Source organism: Oncorhynchus mykiss, chromosome 2 (assembly GCF_057628025.1).
Source record: "Oncorhynchus mykiss isolate SJ-2025 chromosome 2, ASM5762802v1, whole genome shotgun sequence".
NCBI lineage: Eukaryota > Metazoa > Chordata > Actinopteri > Salmoniformes > Salmonidae > Oncorhynchus > Oncorhynchus mykiss.
Window position 1 is genome coordinate 57820603 of NC_143023.1, and position 20733 is coordinate 57841335.

The following is a 20733-nucleotide window of genomic DNA, read 5'->3' on the forward strand; positions in this document are numbered from 1 at the left end:
AAGAAAGGTATTTGTTTCTGGCCATTTAGAGCCTGTAATCAAACCCATAAATGCTGATTCTCCAGATACTCAACTAGTCTAAAGAAGACCAGTTTTATTGCTTCTTTAATCAGACAACAGTTTTCAGCTGTGCTAACATAATTGCAAAAGGGTTTTCTAATGATCAGTTAGCCTTTTAAAATGATAAACTTGGATTAGCTAACACAGGAGTGATGGTTGGAACACAGGAGTGATGGTTGCTGATAATGGGCCTCTGTATGGCTATGAAGATATTCCATTAAAAACATCAGCCGTCTCCAGCTACAATAGTCTATTACAACATTAACAATGTCTACACTGTATTTCTAATCAATTTGATGTTATTTTAATGGACAAAAAAAGTGCTTTTCTTTCAAAAACAAGAACATTTCTAAGTGACCCCAAACTTTTGAACCGTAGTGTATATATTTGATTTGCTGTAATATGAAAATACATTACCTAGCAGCCAACCTGCTTGCACCAATCCCATGTAATTACTGTAAAATGCAAACCCCACCTCCCCTCAATTAATTGAATTAATTAATTACAATTACAGTAGAATTTACTTTTAGAGTATTATACAGTAAATGTTACAGTAATGTACTGTTTGTCATTGCTCGGATATTACAGTAACTACTGGCAGCCAGTTACCTGTTAGTTACCGTAAAACAACGGTACCAAATATTACAGTATATATTACAATAAATATATATATATATATATATATATATATATATTTTTTTTTTTTTACAGTGCAGGGATTAGCTTGGATGTTCCACACAGTGACAAATAAATACAGTGTTAAGTGTTTATATAAGAACAGATTGCACAGTATGTTTTGGTTGATATGAATCTTTCTTTTGAAGCATGACATATTCTGTTTGGATTGCATTTTGTTAGGTTGCGTCAATGCAGCTTGCCCAGTCAGATTGTTTCAATAAAATGTCAATACGAGTAACTAAAAAGCATCGATTTTACTTGTTCTCTAAACAATTCAACTCTGTTCTCCAATGCCCTGTGGTGATTTGACATGCATCCGTAAATCTGAGATGGATTTCCAAATAGATGATTCTCTTCTCTAGTTAACACTGAACAGATATATATATATATATATATATATATATATATATATATATATATATATATATATATATATATATATATATATATATATATATATATCTCCCCCCACACACTCACACACATCCGACGTTCCGGTTCCCTTACTGTGTGTTACTGTCCAGTTTCACAGGAAATAAGATCATGTAACATCCCAGGCCATATCTGGTAACTCTGCAGGCTAAATAATGTTATTTTGCTTATATGTTGATTTGACACAACCGTGAATATGTGAAACTTGAGACTTTAATCATCACACAGAGTAGCAGAGGGACAAACCCAGTCACCACACACACACACACATACACACACACACTTCCCACTTTCTTCCCATGAAAAGTCGAGTTCTTTCACCCTGCGAGGGGTCAAAAAGTCGCAGTGTTCACAGTAGAATGATAATGACCTTGCTCCTCTTAATCTTTTAGTCTTCTTTTCCCTTCCATCTCTCTACTTCATCTCTCCATCTCTTTAATCCTTCTATCCTGCTGGAAGGACGTGGGGTGCGGATTCACAAGCAGCCTGGACTGTCTCATTGACCTCGGAGTCCAGTGTGCACTGGAAAACCCTGCCCCTGACCTTTGATCCTTGACCCCTGTCCCCTGCCACGTGTTGTGTCTCACTGAAAGAACCACGTCTGACCAACTCTCGCTATCTCTCTCAGAACCGTCTTCTTGACCTAACCAGTCAGGCTTCAAGGCAACTCACTCAACTGAGACCGCTTGTATCTGTGTCACAGAGGTTCTCTGCTCTGCCACAGCTGACTCTATCTGCTGCCTTTGACGCTGTGAACCATCAGATCCTCCTCTCCACACTCCTGGATTGCGTCCTACCTGGCAAGTCGCTCCTACCAGGTGGCGTGGAGAGAATCTGTCTGCACCATATGCTCTTACTACTGGTGTCCAACAGGGCTCTGTTCTAGGCCCTCTCCTCTTTTCTCTTTTCACACAAAGTCGCTCGGGTTCTGTCATATCCTCACATGGTCTCTCCTATCATTGCTATGCAGATGACACTCAACTACTCAAAAATCTTGGTGTGACCCTGGACAACACCCTGTCGTTCTCTGCAAACATCAGTGACTCGCTCCTGCAGGTTTATGCTCTACAACATCCGTAGAGGACGACCTTTCCTCACACAAGATGCGGAGCAGGTCCTAATCCAGGCACTTCTAATCTCTCGTTTAGACTACTGTAACGCTCTGTTGGCTGGGCTCCCCGCGTGTGCCATCATACCCCTGCAATTTATCCAGAATGCCGCAGCCCGCCTGGTGTTCAAACTTCCCAAGTTCTTCCATGTCATCCTGCTACTCTGCACCTTCTTACCTTCAGGTTATGCTCAAACCCTACATCCCATCCTGAGCACTCCACTCCACCACCTCTGGTCTCACCACCTCTGGTCTCTTACTTTGTTGATGGTAAATGTATTTTATACGATTGGGATGTGTTGTCTCACCTAGCTATCTTAAGATGAATGCACTTGTAAGGCACTCTGGGGTGGTTTGAAACAAGTGCAGGGTTAAAACAAGCATATGGGTATTTACACTACAGTACAGCACTAGGGTATGAACAGAACATCTGTTTGTTGCTGTCAAACTAGAAACCATATGCATAAATACATATTTGGATTTGGCTGAGATGGGGCCCAAGGGAAAATGGACATAGGGTCTGATTATGACAGTTAGTGTGTAGTGACACATCCTATATGAGCTAGAACGCATTAATTGCTTGGGACGTGACGTGCACATTTGTGTCCATGAAACAGGAAAGTCACACACACCAAGGTCATTTTCGGAAGTCGGGAAGAACCAAATTTGGTTTATTTGTTTATTTATGTATCTGCCCCTGTGCTCTCTACATCAAAAAGCCTGACCAGAGGCTGCCTCCAAGCCAGGACCTTCACCCCCTAGAGAGGAGTGGGAAAGCCAGGACACACACACTTGCACATGCGCACACACAGACCGAGAGGCTGTGGCTTGTTTACTACTCTAGCCAGAGTAGCCAGGCACTCTCTCTGATCATCACAAACTCTAAATGTGTAAACATCACACAACGCATTGTCAGTGCCAGGGGTATAACTACAATAAATAGTTGAACATACAAAATGTTTGGCCTCTGAATATTTCTCCTTCATACAGTATACATGGAGGGTTTCAACCTTTGTTTAAAATATTGAGATCAGGCAAACATTTTGACTGCACACAAGTGCCTGAATGCTGGTGTTATTGAAGGATCTGAGCTAATCTCTTCTGTGAGGACAGTATCCTAGGATTAAAACTGAACTCATGAGATGGCAGAACTGTGAGGACATCATTACTAGGGAACCACTGAGATGAGAAGCACGGGAACTACGCTCTTCTCCTTCTTCCCTCGTTAAACACTGAATCCCAAGATGCAACAGAAACAGCGAGCCAGCAGGGGTTCCATGCTTGTCCTAGTTCTGTAGGTTTGTTTTTTGAGTGTGTGGCTGGTGCACTGCTCCTGATCAAATTGGGTATGCAGTTGTTGTTTTTTCCCCGGGCCAATTACCTTTTCATGTCATGTTAACAGCCTTGTGATGTGTGACCTAGTTTTTCTGTTGGAAGACCTTTTTTTAGAAAGAACTGACCGTGAGAGCCGCTGCAATACAGCAGAAATGTATTCCGATTCCTTAGTAGGAACTTAGATAGCACTTTACTTGAATCTTGCACAGCAAATTCTCCAGTGTTAAATCAACACTGACAGTGTTCAATTCAACACTGGTCCGGTGTCAATATGGGTCCACAAATGTCAGTATTAAATGAACACACTGCTTAGTGTAAAGCCTTATTTGTATATTTCACAGCGTGCCTTGCCTTTCTGATCAATTGTAGTTACCACCCATGATTGTGTTTGTTAGTGACAGAGAAATGGTTGTTGCAGTCAATTTTCTTTGTCCTGTTGCCTTCACCAAGTGAGATTATAAGCAAATCCATTATGATTTTAATTGTATTCTTCAACACAATACAATTAGTTAATACAACCTTATTTTGAGGGCCTAGTTTTAACCGTAATACAGTGCCCCCAACCTCATTGTTTTCAGGCCTACAAAGTGACGGCTTGCAAAGTGAAGTGTAATTCCTATTGGAATCCAGCCAGAGTGGAGATATCCAACGTTTGGAATTTGTATTCACCCACAACCTGCATTCAGAATGACCTTCTGGATTGGGTAGTTGAAGATATGAAACTACCTAAACCATCTAAACAAGGAACAACCATTTCAGTAACGAGTGCAATAATATCCAAGTAACCAATTTGGATACAAATGTTCTATGCTATTTATAATTTGAGTGGCATAAGATTAATAAAAATAATAGATATTGGAACAAACAGTTAGAACAATGAACCTGCAATGGAGCACGCTGTGAAATATAACAATGGGCGTGGTTTTGGTTTAACACTGGTTATTAACACTGACACAATGTGTGTTAATTTAACACTTACACAGTTCATTTAACACCTGAATCAACACAAGAAATGCTAGACTGAAATATCAACTCTAGTTAACACTGGCCAATATGCTGTGTGATTTTTCACTTTTTTTTACCTGATATACTGTAATCATGATGTTCTTCCCCTTGCAGAGGCCTCTGGGCTCCATGCCGCAGGACCCTAAGTGGATCTGGAGGGCCCTATGCCAGGCGTTTGGACGTCCCCTCATCATCAGCATCACCTTTCGCTTCCTGGCTGACCTGCTGGGCTTCGCTGGGCCTCTCTGTATCTCTGGCATCGTCCACCACATCAGCAAGGAGAATCGCACCATACAGCCCCCGGTGAGAATATATTATTTAATATATATATATATATGTATGTATACAAAAAAATATATATATGGCAGCTAAAAGCTGAATTGTGTATACATCAAGAAATGTAAGAAAGCAAAGTAAATCAATCAATGTTAGCTAATCAAGAAAGTTTGGACGTCAGATCGATGGGTCAGAGGTAGCTACAGATTCTAACACCAGATCTCTGACCATTATACTGGTAGTTACAGGTGTGGCTTTACAAAATGTTGCCAGAGGTTTTTCAACTAACCTGATATTGTCGATACCTCGATTTGTGGAAACAGGAGTCTCATTAAATGTCAGTGTCCAGTTGCAGGGGGTCTGTTTGAATTAAGAAAATGCTCCGTTTTTAAAGTAAATAAATGTTTTGGTCCGTAAAAGTAATCAAACAATGTGTGTATTTTTCTAATCTTCTCTCATTGATTCAGACAGGTGCCACCCCAAAGGGCCGCATGTCACGATCAATGAGAGAAGACGGCGTACACATTGTTGGATTACTTTACGGACCCCAAACTGTATTTATTTTAATAATGGAGCATTTTCTAAATTCATACAGACCCCCAATGCAACTGGACAACGACATTTTATGAGGACAAAAATAGTATCGGAAATATCAGTTTAGTTGAAAAATCTCTGGCAGCGTTTTGTATAGCCACACCTGTAACTACCAGTGTGTGTAATGGTCAAATTTGGGGGTTTAAATAACAAATACAAGATACTCTAAAAACCAATGTATCAAACTAAAATACTAACTACTTTTGCAAAGTATTGTATTTACATTAAATACAGGTATTTTGTCATTTCAAAATACAAAATACAGTTGCAAGTACACGCCTTCACTACAACAACATTCTCTGTAACAGTAACATACAAAAAAAAAAAATGTTTTACTTGCTACGAATGTAATATGTGGTTGTTTATCTACCTTGGACTGACTTGCACTGACTGTAAGTCGCTCTGAATAAGAGTGTCCGCTAAATGACCTAAATGTAACAATTACAAAAAACAATAGGTATTAATATTGGCCTTGTTTCGGGGGCAGAGCACATTACAATAATACCAAGTGTTCATTTTTACATTTATATTTTGGTAATTTATCAGACTTCCGATACCAATGCAAGGTGAAAGAGAGACACAAAATTGATGGTCAGGAGGAGGAGGGAGCATCTCAGTCAGCCAAATGTATCTTGTAGCAAATACAAGACAGTCTAAAGACCAATGTATCAAACTAAAATACTAAATACTTTAGCAAATTATTGTATTTACATAAAAATACAGATATATTGACATTTCTAAATACAATACAAGTACACGCCTTCACTACATCATAACGGTAACAAAAATATGTTACGACTAATACCAGTGCAGCCTTCCACAAGCTTCCCATAATAAGTTGGGTGAATTTTGGCCCATTCTGACAGAGCTGGTGTAACTGAGTCAGGTTTGTAGGCCTCCTTGCTCACACACGCTTTTTCAGTTCTGCCCACAGATTTTCTATGGGATTGAGGTCAGGGCTTTGTGATGGCCACTCCTTGACTTTGTTGTCCTTAAGCCATTTTGCCACAACTTTGGAAGTATGCTTCAGGTCATTTTCCATTTGGAAGACCCATTTGCGACCAAGCTTTAACAACTGATGTCTTAAGACGCTGCTTCAATATATCCACATAATTTTCCTGCCTCATGATGCCATCTATTTTGTGAAGTGCACCAGTCCCTCCTGCAGCAAAGCACCCCCACAACATGATGCTGCCACCCCCGTGCTTCATGGTTGGGATGGTGTTCTTCGGCTTGCAAGGCCCCCCTTTTCCTCCAAACATAACGATGGTCATTATGGCCAAACAGTTCTATTTTTGTTTCATCAGACCAGAGGACATTTCTCAAAAAAGTATGATCTTTGTTTTTGCAAACCGGAGTCTGGCTTTTTTGTGGTGGTTTTGGAGCAGTGGCTTCTTCCTTGCTGAGCGGCATTTCAGGTTATGTCACTATAGGACTTGTTTTACTATGAATATAGATACTTTTGTACCTGTTTACTCCAGCATCTTCACAAGGTCCTTTACTGTGGTTTTGGGATTGATTTGCACTTTTCGCACTAAAGTACGTTCATCTCTAGGAGACAGAACGCGTCTCCTTCCTGAGTGGTATGACGGCTCCATGGTCCCATGGTGTTTATACTTGCGTACTATTGTTTATACAGTTGAACTTGGTACCTGCAGGCGTTTGGAAATTGCTCCCATGGATGAACCAAACTTGTGGAGGTCTACAATTTTCTTTCTAAGGTATTGCGATACAGTGAATTATAAATTAAATAATCTGTCTGTAAACAATTGTTGGAAAAAATTACTTATGTCATGCACAATGTAGATGTGCTAACCGACTTGCCAAAACTATAGTTTGTTAACAAGAAATTTGTGGAGTTGTTGAAAAATGAGTTTTAATGACTCCAACCTAAGTGTATGTAAACTTCCGATTTCAACTGGAGGTGCATGCACGCACGCACACACACACACACACACACACTTGATCTCCCGTTTTTTTAAAAGGTCAGGTCCTCCAAAAGGAGGACACACTTATCCTCAAAGGTGAACTCCTCACTTGGAGCCAATTAATTATTCATGAGGTTAATGACTGGCAACCTCACCGTGCTGCTTTCTGTCTGTCGTTCTGTCTCAAACTCTCATATTCCACTCAGAGCAGACAGGAAATGGACGCATCTGTCAGATCTCCTCTCCTGCTGTAATAATAGATCCTCCGTTTGTTGTTTGAAAGTCACAGAGTTGCGTAATGGAACATTGCTGATTTGCCTCAGTAACAGTAGAAGTGTTCTGTAGCTACGTGTAGAAAGCAGAAGGTAAAGAAAAGGTATTTTATGATTTTGTCAGAGGTTACGAAACTGAATATCTAAAAGAGGAGCTGATTTGGAAACAGTGGGGTGGACCTGTTATCTGTAGACACTCATAGAAGGCAAACAGCGTTCTTTTCTGGCTCTGGCTCCATCTCGACATTGTGTTTGGGCCGAGGTTAGACTGAAATAGTCGCCCCTGGAAGAGATTACAGAGTGCTGTCGAGCTAAAAAATGATGCCATGAGACTGTAGGCTGACAAGAAAAGGAGGTGTAGTCAGCTATTGATAAATGCAATGGCTTGGAACTTCTCAATAACTTGTTGTGAATCCCTGCAATGGAGCGTCCAGATGTCCAGAGAGAAATGGAAAGCTGGAACTTGAAGGGCAGCGTACTCAACCAAAGTATTCATTTGCATTCAATTGACATACATTTAGGACAGGAGTTGACTGTGTACCATTAAATATTGCGAAATGTCTCTGTGTATGAGTGTGTGAAAGAGAGAGGGAAAGACGGCAAGAAAGAGAGAGAGAGAGACGGGGAAGAGGGAGAGAGTGTGAGAAAGAGACAAATTACATCTAAGCTAGAATGACGTATTACCTGTCCTAGTTTTAATGGCTCCTCAGAGATATGAGAACAAATATATCTTTCTCACCTGAGACCCTTGACTGCATAATCCAAGGCTAGGGACAGCACCTGAAGGATGACTTCTGTCATTGATTGAACATCCTTAAAATAGTGGATTTGATACAGTATGACCCCAACCTTGGTGTGATTCACTGGGAGAACTGAATGACTCTAAAGACATCCATCATCATTACAGTACAGCCAGAAAGAGGGTGAGTGGGCCAAGAATAGCTGGCATGATCAAGAGTCTTCGATAAGAAAGGTGCAGCGGATTACTTTTAAGTAGATCGTTCATTGATCATCTTAGGGAATGTCTGGGAGTTCTTTTTCTCAACGGGGTAGGAATTCATGTAATTTCCTTATAGAAAATCAAACCATTTTCCCCTCTGATGTACATATATATTCTCTTTGAGAGATTTTTGAACTTGTCATGACAGTCACAGTCAGACTCGCCGTATGTGTTTTCTTTGATCCGTTGCCCTCCCAGCAGGCAGCTGCTGTCTATGTGAGTAGGATATTGACTGGGTGGGGGGGGGTACTGACTGACTGGGTCCATGTCTCTGTCTCTCGCTTTGCTTTCAGATAAAGCTGCTGGGGGTCTACTTTATCTCCTCTCAAGAGTTCTTGGCGAATGCATACGTGCTGGCCGTGCTGCTGTTCTTTGCCCTGATCCTGCAGAGAACCTTCCTCCAGGCCTCGTATTATGTGGCCATCGAGACGGGCATCAACTTACGAGGGGCTATACAGGTACTGTACTGTAGGCCTATGCACAGTAGGGACCACTACGCAAAAATGATCTCTGCAAACTTTCACATGTAGCCCATAGGCCTACAGATGTCCATGGAGATTTGTGTGAAGACATTCTGCCCCTTATGCTTATTCTCATTCTCTATTACTTAGAAGCAGGGGATTGGTGTTACAAAAGCATCTGCAGTATCAGTACATCAGTTTTGTTCTATATGCCTGTCTATGGTAGAAACCCAGCAGAGCTCCTAGAGAGTACGGTCATACATTGTCAATATATACAATGGCATACAGGTAACTGCCGAAGTAAAATAAACATAAAAATAAAGCGTCTTAATGGGGCATATTGGGCCCCCCACGAGCCATCAGAACAGATCCAATGCGCCTTGGCAGTGTCTGGAGGGATGCGACTCCATTCTTCCACGAGGAATCCCATAATTTGGCGTTTTGTTGATGGTGGTGGATAACGCCGTCTCAGGCGCCGCTCCAGAATCTCCCGTAGGTGTTCAATTGGGTTGAGATCTGGTGACTGACTGACACACACACACACACACACACACACACTTTATTAAAACACCCTATGCTCCTTCGAGTCCCCTCTTTCAAAGTCACTGAAATCTCTTCTAGCCATGGTAGCCAAAATAATGGGCAATTGGGCATTTGTATACATGGCCCTAAGCATGATGAGATGTTAATTGGTTAATTAACTCAGGAACCACACCTGTTTGGAAGCACCTGTTTTAATCCCACATTTAGGGTAGACCATCGTTGTAAATAAGAATTTGTTCCTAACTGACTTGCCTAGTTAAATAAAAGTTAAAGACAAATACAAAAAATAATTGACTGAAGTGTTTCCTTTTATTTTCGCAGTTACTTGTAGATTGTCCATTATTTTACCATTATTATACATGTATAGCAGGGGGGGTGGCTAAGAATGAGAGTAGCCAAACTACATTTATTGTTATAGTAAGGCGAGGTCCTCTGGTAACTATACTAGATCTGTTTCCCTATGATGTGTCTGACTGACTTCTCCTTCCAGACTAAGATCTACAACAAGATCATGCGGCTGTGCACCTCCAACATGTCCATGGGAGAACTGACAGTGGGACAGATCTGCAACCTGGTAGCCATAGATACCAACCAGCTCATGTGGTTCTTCTTCCTCTGTCCCAACCTGTGGGCCATGCCAGTCCAGGTAACACTATTCTGTTCTCCTGTACTTGGTTAGGTTCTATTCAGCTGTATTTCATTATATTCTATCTGGGTATATTCTGTTTGGTTCTTGTCTCCAGTATGCCCACCCAGACCCTCCCCTATAGGTTCAGGTTTTGCGGCCGGAGTCCCCACCTTGGGAGGGGGGTAATGTCACCTTCTGACCCTAGTTATTGTGTTAATTGTTTGTTTTAGTTGGTCAGGATGTGAGTTGGGTGGGCATTCTATGTTTTGTGTGTCTAGGTTGTTTTTCTGTGTTCGGCCTAGTATGGTTCTCAATCAGAGGCAGGTGTTGTTAGTTGTCTCTGATTGAGAATCATACTTAGGTAGCCTGGGTTTTCACTGTTGTTTTGTGGGTGATTGTTTCCGTGTCTGTGTTTTACACCACACGGTACTGTTTTAGGTTTTGGTTATTCACGTTACGTTTATTGTTTTTGTATGGAGTGTTCAATTTATGTGTTTAAATAAACAACCATGGACACTTGCCACGCCGCATATTGGTCCTCCGTTCCTTCTCGCCTCTCCTCTTCAGACAAAGAGGAGGAAAACCATTACATCAGCAACAACAATACCATGCACCCTCAATATCAAATCTGTTGTTTTTACAGTAACTTACCGTAACTTACCGTAAGTACCGTAAGTAAGTTACTGTAAATCAAGGTAAAGTATGTTTCCGTAAATTCCAAATAAACTTTTGTTTAACAGTACATTACTGTAAAGTTTACTGATAATATACTGTATGTTTCTAAAAGCTATAACAAGAGCAAGGTATAGATAATCGTTTTTAGATAGAAAACAGCATGAGAAGATGTCCAACATGAAGAGATCAAAAGTGGGCCAAAATATGCTACAGAGAAGGCATTCTGTGGGCCTATAGAACATAATTGACAGCAGAATCTTGCCAGGATTATTTTTACAGTGTGGTCAAAAGGTTTTTGGAACTCTAAAAATACAGTACGGTACTGTATTCTGTCGGATGGACTTGCAGAATCATTCGTACTATATCAATTATTTCCCCGTCCACAAATCTTCCCACAATGTACCATAATTTACAGTATGCTGCAGTAAACTGTTTCACAGTATTTTACTGTTGATAATATCCAAAATTACAGTATAAATGACCGTTTTCCATTACAGTGTATTCTAGTATAATCTACAAAATCAAAGGCAGGATATGAGTCACAAGGGTAGAAAAGACAGATGGGCAGAAAAGAAGAAGCACAGCAGGAGAAGCCCTATGGATTTGAAATAAATGTATGGCATACTGTATATTAGAACAGTGTGACCTTCAGGTTTATGCTCCATGGCATGTATAATTAATATTAAGGAGTGATGATCTCTCATAGCCCATCTCTAAATCTATACATGGAAATGGAAGGAAGGTGTTTGGGGAAAACACACAAAAATATAAACGTAACATGTAAAGTGTTGGTCCCATGTTTCATGAGCTGAAATAAAAGATCCCAGAAATGTTCTATATGCACAAAAAGCTTATTTCGCTCAAATTTTGTGCACAAATTTGTTTACATCCCTGTTAGTGAGCATTTCTCTTTTGCCAAGATAATACATCCATCCATCTGACAGGTGTGGCATATCAAGAAGCTGATTAAACAGCATGATCATTACACAGGTGCACCTTGTGCTGGGTACAACTAAAGGCCACTCTAAAATGTGCAGTTATGTCACACAACGCAATGCTACAGATGTCTCAAGTTTTGAGGGACTGTGCAATTGGCATGCTGACTGCAGGACTGTCCACCAGAGCTGTTGCCAGAGAATTGAATGTTCATTTCTCTACCATAAGCCCCCTCCAACATCGTTTTAGAGAATTTGGCAGTACATCTGACCGACCTCACAACCACAGGTCACGTGTAACCACACAAGCCCAGGACCTCCACATCCGGCTTCTTCACCTGCAGGATCATCTTAGACCAGCCACCCGGACAACTGATGAAACGGTGGGTTTGCACAATCAAATAATTTCTGCACAAACTGTCAGAAACCGTCTAAGGGAAGCTCATCTGCGTTGTTTGGTGTCGTAACCGACTTCAGTTGGAAAATTCTCACCTTCGATGGCTCTTCACGGATGAATCCCGGTTTCAACTGTACCAGGCAGATGGTATGGGTGAGCAGTTTGCTGATGTCAACTTTGTGAACAAATCAAATTTCACAGATGTATATCTTACAGTGAAATGCATACTTACAAGCCATTAACCCACAATGCAGTTCAAGAAATAGAGTTCAGAAAATATTTACTAAATAAACTAAAGTAAAAAATAAAATGAAAAGTAACACAATAAAATTACATAAAAATAACGAGGTACTGAGCCAATGTACAGTGAGGGAAAAAAAGTATTTGATCCCCTGCTGATTTTGTACGTTTGCCCACTGACAAAGAAATGATCAGATTATAATTTTAATGGTAGGTTTATTTTAACAGTGCGAGACAGAATAACAACAAAAAAATCCAGAAAAACGCATGTCAAAAATTTTAATGCATGTCAAACGCATTTAAACGCATGTCAAAAATTTTAATGAGGGAAATAAGTATTTGACCCCTCTCAATCTGAAAGATTTCTCTTTCTCTTTCGACACTCATAAAGGGAGTGCTCCTAATCTCAGTTTGTTACCTGTATAAAAAACACCTGTTCACAGAAACAAGATCTCACCTCTCAGATGCAAGATCTCACCTCGTGGGGCAGCAATGATCGTGAGGAAGGTGAGGGATCAGCCCAGAACTACACGGCAGGACCTGGTCAATGACCTGAAGAGAGCTGGGACCACAGTCTCAATGAAAACCATTAGTAACACACTACGCCGTCATGGATTAAAATCCTGCAGCGCACGAAAGGTCCCCCTGCTCAAGCCAGCGCATGTCCAGGCCCGTCTGAAGTTTGCCAATGACCATCTGGATGATCCAGAGGAGGAATGGGAGAAGGCCATGTGGTCTGATGAGACCAAAATATAGCTTTTTGGTCTAAACTCCACTCGCCGTGTTTTGAGGAAGAAGGATGAGTACAACCCCAAGAACACCATCCCAACCGTGAAGCATGGAGGTGGAAACATCATTCTTGGGGATGCTTTTCTGCAAAGGGGACAGGGCGACTGCACTGTATTGAGGGGAGGATGGATGGAGCCATGTATCGCGAGATCTTGGCCAACAACCTCCTTCCCTCAGTAAGAGCATTGAAGATGGGTCGTGGCTGGGTCTTCCAGCATGACAACGACCCGAAAACACACAGCCAGGGCAACTAAGGAGTGGCTCCGTAAGAAGCATCTCAAGGTCCTGGAGTGGCCTAGCCAGTCTCCAGACCTGAACCCAATAGAAAATCTTTGGAGGGAGCTGAAAGTCTGTATTGCCCAGCGACAGCCCCGAAACCTGAAGGATCTGGAGAAGGTCTGTATAGAGGAGTGGGCCAAAATCCCTGCTGCAGTGTGTGCAAACATGGTCAAGAACTACAGGAAATGTATGATCTCTGTAATTGCAAACAAAGGTTTCTGTACCAAATATTAAGTTCTGCTTTTCTGATGTATCAAATACTTATGTCATGCAATAAAATGCAAATTAATTACTTAAAAATCATACAATGTGATTTTCTGGATTGTTGTTTTAGATTCTGTCTCTCACAGTTGAAGTGTACCTATGATAAAAATGACAGACCTCTACATGCTTTGTAAGTCGAAAAACCTGCAAAATCGGCAATGTGTCAAATACTTGTTCTCCCCACTGTAGGTGTTCCTTTTGTCCAGGTGGGAAAGGGCAGTGTGGAGTGTGATTGAGATTGCATCATCTGTGAATCTGTTGGGCCGGTATGCGAATTGTAGTGGGTCTAGGGTTCCCGGGATGATGGTGTTGATGTGACCCATGACCCGCCTTTCAAAGCGCTTCATGGCTACCGACATGAGTGCTACGGGGCAGTAGTCATTTAGGCAGGATACCTTTGCATTCTTTGGCACAGGGACTATGGTCGTCTGCTTGAAACATGTTGGTATTACAGACTCGGTCAGGGAGAGGTTGAAAATATCAGTGAAGACACTTGCCAGTTGGTCCACACATGCTCTGAGTACACGCCCTGGTAATCCATCTGGCCCAGCGGCCTTGTGAATGTTGACCTGTTTAAAGTTCTTTCTCACATCGGCTACGGCGAGCATGATCACACAGTCGTCTGAAACAGCTGGTGTTCTCATGCATGCTTAAGTGTTGTTTGCCTCGAAGCCAGCATGAAAGGCATTTAGCTCGTCTGGTAGGCTCGCGTCACTGGGCAGATCGTGGCTGGGTTTCCCTTTGTAGTCCGTAAAAATGTGCAAGCCCTGCCACATCCGAGCTGGTGAACTAGGATTCAATCTTAGTCCTGTCTTGACGGTTTGTTTGAGGGCATAGCGGGATTTCTTATAAGCGTGCGGATTAGTGTCCTACTCCTTGAAAACGGCAGCTCTGACCTTTAGCTCGGTGCGGATGTTGCCTGTAATCCATGGCTTCTGGTTGAGATATGTACGTACTGTCACTGTGGGGACGACGTCGCCGATGCACTTGTTGATGAAGCCGGTGACTGAGTTGGTATAGTCCTCAATGCCTTTGGATGAATCATGGAACATATTCCAGTCTGTGCTAGCAAAACAGTCCTGTAGCATACTGTAGTATCTGACCACAATATAATCACTTCCATATTGAGTGAGTCACTGGTACTTCCTGCTTTAGTTTTTGCTTGTAAGCAAGAATCAGGAGGATTATGAATTATGGTCAGATTTGCCAAATGGAGAGTGTAGGGGTGGTGGTGGGGTAATGGAATGGGCAGGCATAATTTAATGACAATGAACACAATTGCATTTTATCAATGGCATTTTATCAATGGCAATTTGAATGCACTAAGAGCATGTTTGGGATGCTCTGGATCGACGTGTACGACAGTGTTCCATTTTCCATCAATATGCAGCAAGTTCACACAGCCATTGAAGAGGAGTGGGCGCTCAGAGCCCAAACCAGCCAAAAGAAATATCCGCCATGTTGCGCAGTCAACATTAGTCAGAAATAGCATTATAAATATTCACTTACCTTTGATGATCTTCATCAGAATTCACTCCCAGGAATCCCAGTTCCACAATAAATGTTTGATTTGTTCGATAAAGTTCATAATTTATGTCCATAAACCACCTCCTTTTGTTAGGGTGTTTGGTAAAGAAAACGAAACGCACGTGCAACTTCCAGCGGAAAGGTCGGACGAAAATTCCCAAAATGTATATTACTGGTCGTAGAAACGTATCAAATGAGGTATAGAATCAATTTTTAGGATGTTTTTATCATAAATGTTCAATAATGTTCCAACCTGAGAATTCCATTGTCTGTAGAAAAGCAATGGAATGGGAGCTACCTCTCATGTGAATGCGTGTGACTGAGCTCGTGGCTGCTGGCAGACCTCTGACTCATTCCGCTCTCATTCAGCCCCCCTTCATAGTAGAAGCATCAAACAATGTTCTAAAGACGGTTGACATCTAGTGGAAGCCTTAGGAAGTGCAACATAACCAATATCACTGTATCTTCAATAGGGGCTGAGTTGAAAAACTACAAACCTCAGGTTTTTGTCTGCTATATGAGTTCTGTTATACTCACAGACATCATTCAAACAGTTTTAGAAACTTCAGAGTGTTTTCTATCAAATACTACTAATAATATGCATATATTAGCATCTGGGGCTGAGTAGGAGGCAGATTACTCTGGGCACGCTTTTTATCCAAAAGTGAAAATGCTGCCCCCTTATCCCAATGAAGTTAATGGCATATTGAGTTTGTGTGTGCACTTGCGTGTGTGCGACTATGTGAAGGTCAGAGAGAGAGAGAGAAGCTGTGATTCACTCACGTTCCACTAACTTGCATGTCCAATCAGATGTGCAATCTAATATTTTCCCTTATCTCAACATTTCCCAAGGTTGAACATGGCCCAAACAACATTCTGCATTGTATTCTCCAGATCATTGTGGGGGTTATTCTGCTCTACTACCTCCTGGGGATCAGTGCTTTGATTGGGGCCACAGTCATTGCTGTACTGGCCCCTGTCCAGTACTTTGTGGCCACCAAGCTGTCCCAAGCACAGAAGAGCACCCTGGTGAGTGATACAGTGCCTTCAGGAAAGTATTCAGACCCCTTGACTTTTTCCCCAAACTTTGTTATATTACAGCCTTGTTCGAAAATGGATTAATTAAAAATCCTCAGCAATCTACACACAATATCCCAAAATGATGAAGCGAAACCTTTTTTTCAAATGTATAAAAACAGAAATACCTTATGGTACATAAGTATTCAGATCCTTTGCTATGAGACCCGAAATTGAGCCCAGGTGCATCCTGTTTCCATTCATCATCCTTGAAATGTTTCTAGATTGGAGTCCACCTGTGGTAAATCCAATTGATTGGAGATGATTTGGAAAGGCACACACCTGTCTATATAAGGTCCCACAGTTGACAGTGCATGTCAGAGCAAAGACCAAGCCATGAGGTCGAAGGAATTGCCCATAGAGCTCTGAGACAGGATTGTGTCAAGGCACAGATCTGGGGAAGGCTACCAAAAAATGTCTGCAGCATTGAAGGTCCCCAAGAACACAGTGGCCTCCATCATTCTTAAATGGAAGAAGTCTGGAACCACCAAGACTCTTCCTAGAGCTGGCCGCCGGCCAAACTGAGCAATCGGGGGGAAAGGGCCTTGATCCCCATCCAACCTGACAGAGCTTGACAGGATCTGCTGAGAATAATGGAAGAAACTCCCCAAATACAGGTGTGTCAAGCTTATAGCGTCATACCCAAGAAAACTTGATGCTGTAATCACTGTCAAAGGTGCTTCAACAAAGAACTGATTAAAGGGTCTGATTACTTATGTAAATGTGATATTTAAAAATAAAACATTTTTATACATTTTTATAAATTAGCTTTGTCATTATGTGTGTAGATTGATGAGGAGGGGGTGGGACCAATTTAATCCATTATAGAATAAGGCTGTAAAGTAACAAAATATGGAAAAAGTCAAGTGGTCTGAATACTTTCCGAATGCACTATAAATGCCATTTAGCTGACACTTTTATCCAAAGCGATTTACAGTCATGGCCAGAGATGGGCAGTATTTACATTAAATTGCTCCTATTACTTTGTAACTACACAGTAATAACTGTAGTAACAACATAGTAGTTACGTGGGTATTACCATGTAATTACATGGTAATAAGGTTGATGTTTCAACACGTTTTCACATCTTGGCAAACAGTCTGGGTATGTTTTGATTTTATCTTCCTCGTGGGAGAGATTACAGTATATGTCATGATACTTCTAAATGATGTGTGGTCCTTTTACAGTGTACACACACACACAAACACACACACACACACACACCCTCAGAACCCTTGGATAACCTTGATAATAACCAAATGGATTGTTAAGGTAAAAAAGTTTTTTTCAACCATAATCTCTTCATTAATCACGTAACATGTCTTTCTGCTTTGTCTCTCCAAATACACTGCTCATTTCTATAATACCATGCTACTATAATACAGTGCGTATCTCACTGGCTTTATTGTCTGAGATGAAATACTGCATCTTTCATGGCAATCATATTGTTCTGACATACTTGTGTGTACTATGGTATAGGACTACTCTGTTTGTCCGTGTTATGATACTGTACACGAGTACTCCAGTCATTCATTCAATCAATCAATCAATCACATTTATTTAGCAGATGTCACAAAGTGCTTATACAGAAACCCAGACAAAAACAGCAAGCAATGCAGATGTTTGCGTGTATTTTGGTATAGAAATACTCCAGTCATTCAGATGTGTGTATCATCCTAAAGGAGTACTCCAGTGAGCGGTTAAAGAAGACTAATGAGCTGCTGCGAGGCATCAAGCTGCTGAAACTGTACGCCTGGGAACACATCTTCTGTCACAGTGTGGAGGAGACCAGGGGCAAGGAGCTCACCAGCCTACAGGCCTTCGCCCTGTACACATCCATATCTAGTAGGTTACCTTACCTCCCTCTACACATCCATATCTAGTAGGTTACCTTACCTCCCTCTACACATCCATATCTAGTGGGTTTCCTTACCTCCCTCTACACATCCATATCTAGTAGGTTACCTTACCTCCCTCTACACATCCATATCTAGTAGGTTACCTTACCTCCCTCTACACATCCACATCTAGTAGGTTACCTTACCTCCCTCTACACATCCATATCTAGTAGGTTACCTTACCTCCCTCTACACATCCATATCTAGTAGGTTACCTTACCTCCCTCTACACATCCATATCTAGTAGATTACCTTACCTCCCTCTACACATCCACATCTAGTAGGTTACCTTACCTCTCTCTACACATCCATATCTAGTAGGTCACCTTACCTCCCTCTACACATCCACATCTAGTAGGTTACTTTACCTCCCTCTACACATCTATAGGTTACTTTACCTCCCTCTACACATCCATATCTAGTAGGTTACCTTACCTCCTTCTTCACATCCATATCTAGTAGGTTACCTTACCTCCCTCTACACATCCACATCTAGTAGGTTACCTTACCTCCCTCTACACATCTATATCTAGTAGGTTACCTTACCTCCCTCTACACATCTATATCTAGTAGGTTACCTTACCTCCCTCTACACATCCATATCTAGTAGGTTACCTTACCTCGCTCTACAAATCCATATCTAGTAGGTTACCTTACCTCCCTCTACACATCCACATCTAGTAGGTTACCTTACCTCTCTCTACACATCCATATTTTACCTCCCTCTACACATCCATATCTAGTAGGTTACCTTACCTCCCTCTACACAGCCATATCTAGTAGGTTACCTTACCTCCCTCTACACATCCATATCTAGTAGGTTACCTTACCTCCCTCTACACATCCATATCTAGTAGGTTACCTTACCTCTCTCTACAAATCCATATCTAGTAGGTTACCTTACCTCCCTCTACACATCCACATCTAGTAGGTTACCTTACCTCTCTCTACACATCCATATTTTACCTCCCTCTACACATCCATATCTAGTAGGTTACCTTACCTCCCTCTACACAGCCATATCTAGTAGGTTACCTTACCTCCCTCTACACATCCATATCTAGTAGGTTACCTTACCTCCCTCTACACATCCATATCTAGTAGGTTACCTTACCTCCCTCTACACATCCATATCTAGTAGGTTACCTTACCTCCCTCTACACATCCACATCTAGTAGGTTACCTTACCTCCCTCTACACATCCATATCTAGTAGGTTACCTTACCTCCCTCTACACATCCATATCTAGTAGGTTACCTTACCTCCCTCTACACATCTATATATAGTAGGTTACCTTACCTCCCTCTACACATCCACATCTAGTAGGTTACCTTACCTCTCTCTACACATCCATATTTGACCTCCCTCTACACATCCATATCTAGTAGGTTACCTTACCTCCCTCTACACATCCACATCTAGTAGGTTACCTTACCTCTCTCTACACATCCATATTTTACCTCCCTCTACACATCCATATCTAGTAGGTTACCTTACCTCCCTCTACACAGCCATATCTAGTAGGTTACCTTACCTCCCTCTGCACATCCATATCTAGTAGGTTACCTTACCTCCCTCTACACATCCATATCTAGTAGGTTACCTTACCTCCCTCTACACATCCATATCTAGTAGGTTACCTTACCTCCCTCTACACATCCATATCTAGTAGGTTACCTTACCTCCCTCTACACATCCATATCTAGTAGGTTACCTTACCTCTCTCTACACATCCATATTTTACCTCCCTCTACACATCCATATCTAGTAGGTTACTTTACCTCCCTCTACACATCCATATCTAGTAGGTTACCTTACCTCCCTCTACATGTCCATATCTAGTAGGTTACCTTACCTCCCTCTACACGTCCATATCTAGTAGGTTACCTTAACTCCCTCTACACATCCATATCTAGTAGGTCACCTTACCTCCCTCTACACATCCATATCTAGTAGGTTACCTTAACTCCCTCTACACATCCATATCTAGTAGGTTACCTTACCTCCCTCTACACATCCATATCTAGTAGGTCACCTTACCTCCCTCTACACGTCCATATCTAGTAGGTCACCTTACCTCCCTCTACATGTCCATATCTAGTAGGTTACCTTACCTCCCTCTACACATCCATATCTAGTAGGTTACCTTACCTCCCTCTACACATCCATATCTAGTAGGTCACCTTACCTCCCTCTACACATCCATATCTAGTAGGTTACCTTACCTCCCTCTACATGTCCATATCTAGTAGGTTACCTTACCTCCCTCTACACGTCCATATCTAGTAGGTTACCTTAACTCCCTGTACACATCCATATCTAGTAGGTCACC

At 41.6% G+C, this 20733-nt stretch overlaps 1 protein-coding gene across 4 annotated transcripts in view; it reads left to right on the top strand.

Annotated features, from left to right (window-relative positions):
* Positions 1-20733, top strand: part of LOC110492500 (ATP-binding cassette, sub-family C (CFTR/MRP), member 8) — a 117887-nt gene that overhangs the window by 41452 nt on the left and 55702 nt on the right. For all 4 annotated transcript variants that reach the window (XM_090203429.1, XM_090203432.1, XM_090203433.1 and 1 more), the window contains 5 exons: positions 4733-4921; positions 8982-9146; positions 10183-10338; positions 16321-16455; positions 18186-18348. In XM_090203429.1, the coding sequence (XP_090059555.1) occupies positions 4733-4921; positions 8982-9146; positions 10183-10338; positions 16321-16455; positions 18186-18348 (808 nt within the window). The remainder of the gene's footprint in view (positions 1-4732; positions 4922-8981; positions 9147-10182; positions 10339-16320; positions 16456-18185; positions 18349-20733) is intronic.